Raw genomic sequence first — 14,038 nt, forward strand, 5'->3', positions numbered from 1 at the left:
TCAAGGTGCAATTTATCAGTATCACCCAGAAAACTTTTATTTACACCTGGAAACTCTTGGAAAATGCAGTGTATGAAGTAAACGGCTATAGTTTAAAAATTCTCATTGCCAGACATTTTATGAAAAATCATATTATGGTGTATGTTGGTCTTACTATCACCATAGTAAGATTGAACTCTACTTGAATGGCCTGCAGTCAGACACAAACACTCTCACTCTCAAAGACTTAATTAATATGTATGAACTAGTCAGTAATGTGTACTATTATATTTCATTTTGTAGGTGCTTACACTCAAAGAATAACTATGACATTGTACTTGGTGTAAGTATGCCATTCTACAAGACAGGTGATAGCACTATACCAAGTACATATGAAGGCCAACCAGTTACTCTACAAATACACAGAACCACCAAATTAGGTGGTGCCAATCATAAGTGGAAGTTTGATACTACCACAGGCTTTATTGATGCATTCTCCACTGATACTGTTGATAAAGGTGAGATCTCTAACATTAAATTCATCACAGCAGAAATATAGATAATTCTTACAAAGTATGTGTAGACATTCAATATGCCTTCATCCTTTTAAGTGTTAGTCTTACAGGTCCAACCATTGATCCACTAATGTAAGTGTTAGTCTTACAGGTCCAACCATTGATCCACTAATGTAAGTGTTAGTCTTACAGGTCCAACCATTGGTCCACTAATGTAAGTGTTAGTCTTACAGGTCCAACCATTGGTCCACTAATGTCAGTGTTAGTCTTACAGGTCCAACCATTGATCCACTAATGTAAGTGTTAGTCTTACAGGTTCAACCATTTGTCCACTAATGTAAGTGTTAGTCTTACAGGTCCAACCATTGGTCCACTAATGTAAGTGTTAGTCTTACAGGTCCAACCATTGGTCCACTAATGTCAGTGTTAGTCTTACAGGTCCAACCATTGGTCCACTAATGTAAGTGTTAGTCTTACAGGTCCAACCATTGGTCCACTAATGTAAGTGTTAGTCTTACAGGTCCAACCATTGGTCCACTAATGTAAGTGTTAGTCTTACAGGTCCAACCATTGGTCCACTAATGTAAGTGTTAGTCTTACAGAGCCAACCATTGGTCCACTAATGTAAGTGTTAGTCTTACAGAGCCAACCATTGATCCACTAATGTCAGTGTTAGTCTTACAGGTCCAACCATTGGTCCACTAATGTCAGTGTTAGTCTTACAGGTCCAACCATTGGTCCACTAATGTAAGTGTTAGTCTTACAGGTCCAACCATTGGTCCACTAATGTAAGTGTTAGTATTACAGGTCCAACCATTGGTCCACTAATGTAAGTGTTAGTCTTACAGATCCAACCATTGGTCCACTAATGTCAGTGTTAGTCTTACAGGTCCAACCATTGGTCCACTAATGTCAGTGTTAGTCTTACAGGTCCAACCATTGGTCCACTAATGTAAGTGTTAGTCTTACAGGTCCAACCATTGGTCCACTAATGTAAGTGTTAGTATTACAGGTCCAACCATTGGTCCACTAATGTAAGTGTTAGTCTTACAGATCCAACCATTGGTCCACTAATGTCAGTGTTAGTCTTACAGGTCCAACCATTGGTCCACTAATGTCAGTGTTAGTCTTACAGGTCCAACCATTGGTCCACTAATGTAAGTGTTAGTCTTACAGGTCCAACCATTGGTCCACTAATGTAAGTGTTAGTCTTACAGGTCCAACCATTGATCCACTAATGTAAGTGTTAGTCTTACAGGTCCAACCATTGGTCCACTAATGTAAGTGTTAGTCTTACAGGTCCAACCATTGGTCCACTAATGTAAGTGTTAGTCTTACAGGTCCAACCATTGGTCCACTAATGTCAGTGTTAGTCTTACAGGTCCAACCATTGATCCACTAATGTAAGTGTTAGTCTTACAGGTCCAACCATTGATCCACTAATGTAAGTGTTAGTCTTACAGGTCCAACCATTGGTCCACTAATGTAAGTGTTAGTCTTACAGGTCCAACCATTGGTCCACTAATGTCAGTGTTAGTCTTACAGGTCCAACCATTGATCATCATCGAGGACAAATGATTCCCCTCATGTCGGCCGTATAGGGGAATCATGATTCCAAGACAAATGAGAAATACCGGGAGATTATTTATTTATTATATACATAGACCCACTATTTTTATCTATTATAAGGATATAATAAACTAAAATATTCTCAAACTTACGCTGAACGCGTATTAATTTTATGAAGTGATGGGGCTACAGCGCTCAGATGTTATGAAAGGCGATAGATGTGTCCAAAAGAGGTGTATTTGTTCACTGTTTACACTGATGATGATGATGGTCGATGTTCGGCAATCCACGAATAGCAAGGAAACCATATTTTCAAACAACATCATCAGCATCGTAACTGTACAGGTTGACGATGTTTACAAATAATTAGTTCCCACCATATTACTATAGTGTGACGTCAAAGTATAGTAATATGAAATGTATGGATTTCATACTACTATACTTTGACGTCACACCCTGGGAATATGATGGTCTATATATGTATATAATATTAGCCCTTACACTTTATGATTTTAAAATAGTGAAATGTAGTGATGTAGGATATTTAGAGGAGAAATGATTACTACTAATAAAGGATTTGAGAATGCAATCTTCATATTCAATATTATTTGTTCACAAGTGCATGTTGATGATACCAAATTGCATGTGTCCTATAAAGCAATTTATAAATTATGCTTTTGCATAATTAATTATTTTTAGTAATTAGGCAATATCTTCCATATGCAAACTTCACTTTTCAATTCATTTGACAACAATGTACCAATGTCTCATCATGTGTGATTGCTATAGCTAAGGATTTTCAACAATTATTGTTTGTATGAATAAAACTCTAGGGACTCTTTGCCCTTCAGGAAGGCATTCAGTTGAAATCTGGTTTGTTGTTGTTGTTGTTGTTGTTGTTGTTGTTGTTGTTGTTGTTGTTGTACTAATTGTTGTTTGTAATTGTCTTTGTTTAGAGGTGACATCAGCCAATAAAGCCAATGTATGTACCCATGCAGTACTAGGACACTCATCAGCTGAACAACCTGTAAGTAATAACCTTTGACATTAACCTCTATCTATTATGAATTATGAAGCTTTATATCCAGAGACATTCAAATTTGCACAATAACTTTAGTATACAACACACCAGTTGGGGAGTCTATCTTTGCACAATAACTTTAGTATACAACACACCAGTTGGGGAGTCTATCTTTGCACAATAACTTTAGTATACAACACACCAGTTGGGGAGTCTATCTTTGCACAATAACTTTAGTATACAACACACCAGTTGGGGAGTCTATCTTTGCACAATAACTTTAGCATACAACACACCAGTTGGGGAGTCTATCTTTGCACAATAACTTTAGTATACAACACACCAGTTGGGGAGTCTATCTTTGCACACTAACTTTAGTATACAACACACCAGTTGGGGAGTCTATCTTTGCACAATAACTTTAGTATACAACACACCAGTTGGGGAGTCTATCTTTGCACAATAACTTTAGTATACAACACACCAGTTGGGGAGTCTATCTTTGCACAATAACTTTAGTATACAACACACCAGTTGGGGAGTCTATCTTTGCACAATAACTTTAGTATACAACACACCAGTTGGGGAGTCTATCTTTGCACAATAACTTTAGCATACAACACACCAGTTGGGGAGTCTATCTTTGCACAATAACTTTAGTATACAACACACCAGTTGGGGAGTCTATCTTTGCACAATAACTTTAGCATACAACACACCAGTTGGGGAGTCTATCTTTGCACAATAACTTTAGCATACAACACACCAGTTGGGGAGTCTATCTTTGCACAATAACTTTAGCATACAACACACCAGTTGGGGAGTCTATCTTTGCACAATAACTTTAGTATACAACACACCAGTTGGGGAGTCTATCTTTGCACAATAACTTTAGCATACAACACACCAGTTGGGGAGTATTATCTTCCATCAAGGCATGTCATGTGTATATAGTAGATAAGTATTATTTATCTATGGTTAGTTATAGTCTTTATAGTGACTATATGGATCAATCACAAATGGCTATTTATTTTGTATTTTTAACTCTGCTGTCAGTGACAGCTGAGTGGAACTTACGGGTTAGGTTGATTCTCCGTCAGCATCTGTTGTCCATTGTTTGTCCATGAACTTTTTAGCTCCACTGTCAGTAAAAGCTGTGCTGAGCTTAAGGGTTATATTGATTTTCTGTTGTCCTCTGTTAATTTTACTGCATTCATCTTCTCCTTTAAAACTGCATGGCCAATTGACCTGAAATCTGGTGTGTAGGTGTCATTTGATGAGCAGATATAAGTTTGTTCAAGATAAGTTGATTGGGTCATTTTTAGCACTATTGAACTTTTTAGGTTCAGTAGTGCTATAGGCATGGCAAAGAGTATGTCTATCTGTATGTATGTGTGTGTGTGTGTGTGTGTGTGTGTGTGTGTGCGTGCGTGCGTGCGTGCGTGTGTGTGTGTGTGTGTGTGTGTGTGTGTGTGTGTGTGTGTGTGTGTGTGTGTGTGTGTGTGTGTGTGTGTGTGTGTGTGTGTGTGTGTGGATGTGTGTGTGTAAACAACTTAAAGTCAAAAACCACTGGACTGATTGCCATATTTGGTGGGTATATTATCTTGGGTGTCTTGTTTGGAAAATGTTCAAATCAAAATGATCTTACCACTGGTGTGTGATTTGTGTAAAAAAAAATGAGTTTTGGTAAAAAAAAATTAATTCAAAAACTATTTGGCAGATTGATCTGAAATTTGATGGGAACATTCTTAGAGGTGTTTGGATTAAGAATTGTTCATGACATGATGATTCCATCAGTGATATGCAAATTAGGTATTAAAATATGTCTTTTTGAGCAAAAATGAATGTTTAATTCCAAAATTAAGGAACAGATTAGACTGAAATTTAGTTGAAACGTTCTTCAGGGTGTTTATATTAAGAATTGTTCATGACATAATGATCGAATCAGTGATATGCAAATTAGGGCTAAAAATGTGTCTTTTTGGTCAAAAATCTATTTTTCTAAAATAACTTAGCAGATTCATTTGAAATTTGATGGGAACATTTTCAGTGGTGTTCAGGTCAAGAATTGTTCGTAACATGATGATCCCATTAGTGATATAGAAATTAGGTCTAAAAATGTGTCTTTCTGATGAAAAATCTATAATTCCAAAACTACTGAGCAGATTGGGCAAGAATTGAATGGGGGTGCATCTGGGCATGTATAGATGAAACTATTCACAATGTGATAATCCCATTAACGGTATGCTAATTAGGTCTAAAAATGTCAAATTTGGTCAAAAACTTACATCTTGAATTGCATGGTGAATGGGTTGAATTTGGTGGGGATGTTTCTGGAGCTAGTGTTGAATTTCTTTGATACAATTGGCCCTAGCAACCATCACCATGCCCTTAGCAACAGTGAAATGATGATGCATATTACAAAGATAACAACAGGCCTGGGATGGGTAGGTAAGTGAATACAGATTCAAACAAATGTATGCAAATATGCCTAGCAACAAGACCAAGCCCATAGCAACAGCAAATACAGTTGTCCTACAACACCATTGGTGCTATTTTTATGCAAATTAGGTCTAAAAATAGACTTTTTAGTAAAAATGGTTTAAAAATCTGCTTCTCCTAAACTACTGGGCCAATTGAATAGAAATTTCTTGTGTCTGTGTCTTGGGAAGAGCAGTTATAAGTTTGTTCAAGAAGGTGATTCACAGAAGTTATCAAATATGGTAGCCCTACATTGAGAAATTGTATATTTTGAATTGGTAGCTCTAACGCTGATATGACATTCAATTGCACTAGGTTCTGTTTCTTTCTGTGGGGGGAGGGGGGGGGGAGAATACACTTATTTTGATTGTATAATCAAGTGGTGCACCACAGAGAATTCTTCTTAGAAATACGTCAGTGCTATCACAGGCATAAAACCTGAGGTTACACACTTGTACCCGACCAACTCGTCCAGAAAGAAAGAATAAATTCTGTTTGGGCGGGGCTTGATGTAATAAGCTTGGCAGCGCAGTGTTCATTTTGTACAAGCCAATGATCACAAATTTCAAACTGCTGTACAGTTTCAAACTGCTGTACAGTTTCAATTAACAATTCTACCTTATTTGTCTTTGTGTTTGTCCAATTCCAAGTATACCAATGGCTTTGAAATGAAATATCTACAATCATGCATTTTTATTACAACCAGGATACAGTGACTTTAAAATGAAATATCTACATGTATTTTTATTACAACCAGGGATACATTATGAATCTTCCAAATGCTACTAGAGACACTGAGGCCACACTCTTTTGTGTAGCCTGTGCCAAGGCAATGAGAGGTTATCAGAAGTTAGAAAAATTGGATGTACAGGTGGAATTCTCATGTGCAATGGGTACAGCCAAGGAACGAGGACTCAGAAATGTCCAGGGAAGCTTTCACTGTCTCAATGGAAAGGTATAGTAAACTGTAAGGTGTCTCACAAATACCACCCTTTTTTAGCTCCGCTGTCAGCGAAAGCTGAAAGCGTAGCTTTAGGTATAGGTGGGTATTGAGGTATAGAGAGTAGAGTGAATCATAGGTGTCCGTCAAACTTTTATATTTTTACTATCTACTCCGGAAGTGAAAGTCGGAATTCTTCGATATTTGGTGTGCATGTTCCCTGGGGGGAGGCTATTCAGATTTGTTCATGCCAAGTTGATCTGTGCCATTTTCAATTTTTTATGATTTTTTGTCATAAAATGTCATTTTCATCAACTCCTTGAAAACCTCTTATTAGATTGCTTTGATATCTGGCGTGTTGATGCGCAGGGGGTAGCTTACTCAGATTTGTTAATTTCAAGTCAGCACATCCTCATTTTTATTTTTTATGATTTTTTTTTTGTAATTTGAAAAAAAAATGAATATGTTAATGAGCATAATGACCGACGCCATATTGGAAATCAGTCGACGAGACTTTAAGTAAACTGCCACTTTTCAAAAGACACTATTGACGTCAAACAAGCAATGTAATATGTGCTATAGTCATAATTCTACGCATTGGGCGCCCAAATGACAAGCGTTTGTTCGAAACAGGGTTGTAAACTTCAAATCAGTCGGCAACATCCTCATTTGCATACTCTATCCTGATTCGACCAGAAGCTGAAGGTGACCTCATTTGACCGAGCGATTTTCCACAGCAAGTATCTTGAGTATTAACACAGGACGTTCTTGGTACTCACTAAAATCACACTTCAGACCCACTATAAAAGTGTGATGTTTTCAGATAACATGTAACTTGTGGTTAATTCTATATTGTCGTGCAATTTGGAATGACAGTGAACCAGAATTCAGACAACTTGCGTAAGGAAGGGCATGCCAGACATGCGGTTGAAGTTATGGCCGACAGTTCACATGTAGAGTTAAACGACATGAACGTGTCTTGCCTTTCCAAAATGCAAATATTTGGCAAGTAAAAATAATTAAAATAATTACAACTTTAATTTGGCTTCAGACTTTGCATTATGTTTTGCGTATCTTTCCCTGTTTTACATGTAAATCCGAAAAGGTTCTCTCTCATCATGTCATCAGTGTCAGTGATCATACCGCGCGGGGCTGCTTTGAGTACGAGCGAAGTGAGGCATGTTGAGGTATTTTGTTGAGAATTATAAATATTGCGAAATGTCAAGTACAAGGTTTAAATACAATGGAATGATGAAAAAAATGGCAGAGTCTGCTGACAGGCGCCGGTCACAAGAAACACTGTGAATTAAAATATCAGACGATGTATGTATTAATCGCCGACAATCCACCCGTATGCACGAGGGACTAACCCGGAAGCAAGTCGTTGTCAGCCATACGTTACAGTGGTAACATCGTCCGAGAAATCGCTGCGTTCAGAGTGTCATTATTCACAGAATTGTTGTTTTCGAGTGAAAACCCGTCTTGAATTGTATAACTCTAACAAATGAAGACATGTCAAGTTATATTTTGAAAGTTGTATCGCTAGTTTGAGACGATTTTCTCACGTACTATAGTACTATCGAGGCTTACTTGGAAGTAGTAGGACCTTACTCCAGTTCATCGGGAAGTTTAGCCAGTCCGATAATTCTTTCTGGTTTAGTTTACAACACTTTTGATCAATCACGCAGATTTTGTTGTTGTGATGAAAAGAAATAAAAAAAAAAGATCATTTCAACCATTTCGTTGTGTTTTCTTTGTGAAAGGTAACTGAACATGAACGAGTGTTACCACTGTAACGTATGGCTGAGAATGACTCTCTTCCGGGTACTTGAGATTGTCGCCGTACGGAAACTAAGATGGCGATTAATACATTTCTTCCCTATATATATCTACCACAACTAGTACAAGTTGAATGTTGTTGACTTTGTAAATTTGTTAGAAAATTGAAATTCAAATTGCCTCAAAATTATTTTAGATCCCTAGTTTATTTCATTCATCATTAAAATTTTCCAGGGTTACAGCTGTAAGACACTGGAATTATTTATAGCCAACCTCAAAATCCTCTTTTTTTCTTTTTCTTGTGTGCATTTCCCAGTCATTTTTTTCTGAGATTTTGTGCAATTTTTCATAACAGTAGATTTTTGTTATAAAATGGTGACTATGGTATAAAATTACAATACATTACCAACTTCTGTGTAAAATGTGTTTTATAGTGAGACATCATATGAAACCACTAACCACTTTATTGCATCGCTAAAACAAAACTGCATAGTGAAGACCTGAACCACTTCTACATGTCACCAAAATAAAAAATTAAATTAAAAAAAAAAACAGCGGAGCTATTCTGACCGATAGGTCGCTTGTATTAGTTAGCCTGAGAATTGTTGAGGAATTTGTGATACTGTAACATATCAACTTTGACCCCTTGTCCCATCCAAGCCATCTCCTTCTCTCTCTCTCTCTCTCTCTCTCTCTCTCTCTCTCTCTCTCTCTCTCTCTCTCTCTCTCTCTCTCTCTCTCTCTCTCTCTCTCTCTCTCTCTCTCTCTCTCTCTCTCTCTCTCTCTCTCTCTCTCTCTCTCTCTCTCTCTCTGTGTCTCTCTGTCTCTGTGTCTCTCTGTCTCTGTCTCTGTCTCTCTCTCTCTCTCTCTCTCTCTCTCTCTCTCTCTCTCTCTCTCTCTCTCTCTCTCTTCTCTCTCTGTATGTGTGTACGCTGGGCCAATTGTTTTGATATTTGGTGGCAATGTTCCCTTTGGTGTCTAGTAAAGTTGGGAAATTGTTCAAAGCAAAATGAGTTATCACAGGTGTGTGATTTGGATGAAAACATGGTAAGATGTTTCCAGACATGTTATTCTCTAGATGTTGTTTAAAATGTTGACACGCGACCATGACCACGCCCTCAGTAACAAACAAATGTCAATATAATTTGCCAAAATAACATTATCTGGTAGGTAAGTAAGTAAACATTCAAGAAATGTCTGCAAATATGCCTAGCAACACGCCCACACCCATAGCAACAGCCAATTAGTGTTTCATATTACAAAAGTAACCACTGTGACAGTAATTAGTAGGCAAATGAATAAACATTCAAAAAAAAGAAGGAATGGCAACGCTTCACTTAAATAATTCATCACTAATACAACACATGGCAAGGAGGGGTGACAACATTTAATCAAAAGATGTTATCACCATGACAACACATGACTGGAGGCAGGATACCATCCTAATTGATATGTGCTCTCTTTCAAACTAGCTTGACCTGTCCACTTTTGAAGCTGAGAATACGCTTAGAATATGGGAAGAGGAGTTGACTAGGTTAAGAACGGTGACTAACGCTAGGACTATTGCTAAGGAGATCGGTGCATATCAACAGGTCATATCTGTAAGAATCTTGGCACACAAAAATGGTGAGGGAAGACGGCATCCTGGTGAACTAATCTATGGTTCTAGTATCACTGGCGTAAGTACACAATGTAATATTAATTAACTTATTGTGTATGGGAGAATCAATATAACTAATAAATGTGTAATTATTGTACAACAGGAATTTAGTATTCCTACATTTGACCTTTGAACCATGCATGTAAACTAAAGGTCTACATTATTTAAATAATAACACATGCCAGCAAGGGCAATATCACAATTTAATGCCTGGCACTCTTTGCCCTCGGCTTGGGCATCTTCAAAATTTTGGTAAAGATTGGCAGGCCATGGAGAGGCATTAAATTGTGATATTGCACGAGTGCATGTGTTATTAATTTGATTACACTGTCCAGTCATTCATCCAATCTTTCACATGTCCACTCATTGTTCATCATTCTATAAATATAATGTATAAAGATATTGATAATGTACATTATGTATATAATATAATATTATATAAATTTGGTTTTATTATATTATAGCATTTTCCCTCTTTGTGCTCAAAGCACTTTACAGTTATTACCCCTGGCACAGATCTATAGTGGCACAAAAGCCTTATACTTCCTCAACTCCCTGGGGAGCATACAATCCATTGCAGCCTGTATAAGGGCATAGGATTAAAGCATTCACATTGCAACCTCCATCCTACCAGATCCCCAATTATACAGCTGGGTTGACTGAGGCACAATATTGGTTCAAATCTTGCCCAAGGACTTTAGCCATCAGAAACAAAGTGCAGTGACAAGGCACAAACCTGCAACCTACAGCTTCCAAACTGGCCACTCTAACCATTTGACCATCATGTATACATTCCCAACGGAAGACATTGTTAAAATTATATGATCTAAGTTGTTGTTTTGTGTTTTTTAAAAACTATGTAGTTACTAGACCAGTGTACTCATAGACTGGGGTTAAACTCTGCTGCTAGACGGCTATACACAGAAGATGGGAATCTCATCCTATCCAAAGATGATTTAATACAGTGGGCTGTAGAAAATTACATGAAATTATCTAAAAAACAAACCAAAACAGAACAGATGAAAACCCAAGATGAAGGTAAATCATTTACAATATTTGTCTTCATATCTCCATTCCATTCCTGGCTCTGCCTCTTTTCTACTTTAAACTTAACCTTTGACCCAGCCCAAGCCAGACAGCACCAAAACTATGTGCATCACTTAGCTTTCTTGATTTGTAGCAGTATATGTATATCTATGACAAGTCTTTCTTTGCTGTCACCTTGATTCTGAATTACACTTAACGTATCTGTCATTAAAAGAAGAAAACTTGGTTTGCAGTCTTTATCTCTATGTGTAACATTTCTACTGAAGAAACTTACATCAGTGTGTTCATTTGTCTTCGGTGGTTTTCATGTGTATCTGTTTCTGTATCCGTGTTCATGTGTCTGTATTTTTAGCCCATGAAGGCGGGGGCTTTTAAGTTTTACGATGGGTTCAGTTTGTAATCTGTCTGTAATACATCATTTCTCAGACATGCAATATCTGATTTCTTTCAAACCTGGCACAAAGGTGACATATGATATGGGACATATGTATGTCACTTTATTTTTTAGCACAAGTGAACCAATAAGAGGTTCAAGAGTGCTATAGGCATGGTGTAGTATCAGTCTGTCTGTCTGGGTGAGTGTGTATGTGGGTGTGTGTGTGTGTGTGTGTGTGTGTGTGTGTGTGTGTGTGTGTGTGTGTGTGTGTGTGTGTGTGTGTGTGTGTGTGTTTACGACTTAAACTCAAAAATACTGGGCCAATTGTGTTGATATTTGGTTGGGATATTCCTTTTGATGTCTAGTTGGGAAATTGTTCAAAGCAAAATGATCGCATGACAAATGTTATATTGTAATATACGTTGTGTTTTTGTGCCCTATAAGACTAATCTACTCAGTATCCCACATAAGCAACCAGACTGAGTTGCAGCCAATCAAATATCAGTATATTCTAATAGGTGTCAAACTGACCACGATGTTAGCCTTTCAATGGTGATTTATGAGACCAACCACCCAATCCTATGTCAATAGTAAACATCAGTTTTCCAGCCAAAGTCTAGCATTTTATCAAGTACAAACAGTTAACAAGTATCACCATAACAACAATCGTTCTTAACATCAGAAGCAGAAACTATTCTGTATATTTGAGTTTTAGCACAACTGAACTGATAAGGTTCTGTAGTGCTATATGCACTGTGTGATGTCTGTCTGTCTGCCTGTCTGTCTGTCTGTGTCTATCTGTGTATATGTATGTATATATGTGTGTGTGTGTGTGTGTGTGTGTGTGTGTGTGTGTGTGTGGATGACTAAACTCAAAAACAGCAAGACCAATTGCCTTGATATTTGGTGGGGACATTACTTGTGGTGTCTAGTTTGGAAATTGTTCAAATCAGATCATTGCACCTTAGGCCTAATAAAAAAAATTGTGTGGTTCCGATTACGCTCAATTTTTTAATAGGTGGGGGTAGGTAAATTTTTTATTTTATTTTATTTTTTTCATGTGTGAGTGTCTAGTTCAGGTATTTTTGATATGTACAAATTTGACCACATCGTGTCCGTATTTGTAATTAAAATCAATATTTTAATCATTTCTCAGACATACAATATCATATCCAATTTCTTTCAAACCTGGCACAAATGTAACACGTCATATGGGACATAATCACATGTCTCTGTTTTTTTATATATGCAAATTTGACTGGGTGTCGGCCATATTGGTAATTAAAAAATCAATGTTTTCTGCATAACTCAAAAACTGTAATACATAGAGATGCAACTCAAGTGTCTACTCCCATATTATCAGATACAAGCTATTTCTGCATAACTCAAAAACTGTAATACATAGAGATTCAATTCAAGTGTCTACCCTCATATTATCAGATACAAGCTATTTCTGCATAACTGTTTTGTAACCATAGTAATCTATTAAAAAATCAAATGTGTACAAGTCTTGTCTTGTTCAACAGTGCTCCATAAGTAAATGTTTGTAACTTAATAGAAGTGATGACAGTCTAGGCAATGCTATTTAATTGTTTTTACCTCTAAATTTATCCTGAATTGGTGATAATGCATCCAATATTTTCAAAATGACTGAGTGAAACTGAATAAGTATATTTATTTGAGTTACATGTGTGAAATTATTGTAATAATTCTTAATTTTGGAGGTATATATGCTAAAGCATGGTTTGAATGTAGACTGTATGCTAAAGTATGGTTTGAATGTAAACTGTATGCTAAAGTGTGGTTTGAATGTAAACTGTATACTAAAGTATGGTTTGAATGTAAACTGTATACTAAAGGATGGTTTGAATGTAAACTGTATACTAAAGTGTGGTTTGAATGTAAACTGTATACTAAAGTATGGTTTGAATGTAAACTGTATACTAAAGGATGGTTTGAATGTAAACTGTATACTAAAGTGTGGTTTGAATGTAAACTGTATGCTAAAGTATGGTTTGAATGTAAACTGTATGCTAAAGGATGGTTTGAATGTAAACTGTATGCTAAAGTATGGTTTGAATGTAGACTTTGTATACTAAAGGATGGTTTGAATGTAAACTGTATACTAAAGTATGGTTTGAATGTAGACTGTATGCTAAAGGATGGTTTGAATGTAGACTTTGTATACTAAAGGATGGTTTGAATGTAAACTGTATGCTAAAGTATGGTTTGAATGTAGACTCTATATGCTAAAGGATGGTTTGAATGTAGACTGTATATGCTAAAGGATGGTTTGAATGTAGACTCTATATGCTAAAGGATGGTTTGAATGTAGACTGTATACTAAAGTATGGTTTGAATGTAGACTGTATATGCTAAAGTATGGTTTGAATGTAGACTGTATACTAAAGTATGGTTTGAATGTAGACTGTATATGCTAAAGTATGGTTTGAATGTAAACTGTATGCTAAAGTATGGTTTGAATGTAAACTGTATACTAAAGGATGGTTTGAATGTAGACTCTGTATGCTAAAGGATGGTTTGAATGTAAACTGTATACTAAAGTATGGTTTGAATGTAAACTGTATGCTAAAGTATGGTTTGAATGTAAACTCTATATGCTAAAGGATGGTTTGAATGTAGACTCTATATGCTAAAGTATGGTTTGAAT

General features: G+C 36.6%; 1 protein-coding gene across 2 annotated transcripts in view; it reads left to right on the top strand.

Annotated features, from left to right (window-relative positions):
- LOC144448726 (doublecortin domain-containing protein 1-like) overlaps positions 1 to 14,038 on the top strand; it is a 138,534-nt gene that overhangs the window by 96,598 nt on the left and 27,898 nt on the right. For both annotated transcript variants that reach the window (XM_078139033.1, XM_078139034.1), the window contains exons 29-33: positions 283 to 497; positions 3,020 to 3,090; positions 6,323 to 6,520; positions 9,757 to 9,963; positions 10,808 to 10,982. In XM_078139033.1, the coding sequence (XP_077995159.1) occupies positions 283 to 497; positions 3,020 to 3,090; positions 6,323 to 6,520; positions 9,757 to 9,963; positions 10,808 to 10,982 (866 nt within the window). The remainder of the gene's footprint in view (positions 1 to 282; positions 498 to 3,019; positions 3,091 to 6,322; positions 6,521 to 9,756; positions 9,964 to 10,807; positions 10,983 to 14,038) is intronic.

The sequence above is a fragment of the Glandiceps talaboti genome, chromosome 17 (genome assembly GCF_964340395.1).
Source record: "Glandiceps talaboti chromosome 17, keGlaTala1.1, whole genome shotgun sequence".
Lineage (NCBI taxonomy): Eukaryota > Metazoa > Hemichordata > Enteropneusta > Spengelidae > Glandiceps > Glandiceps talaboti.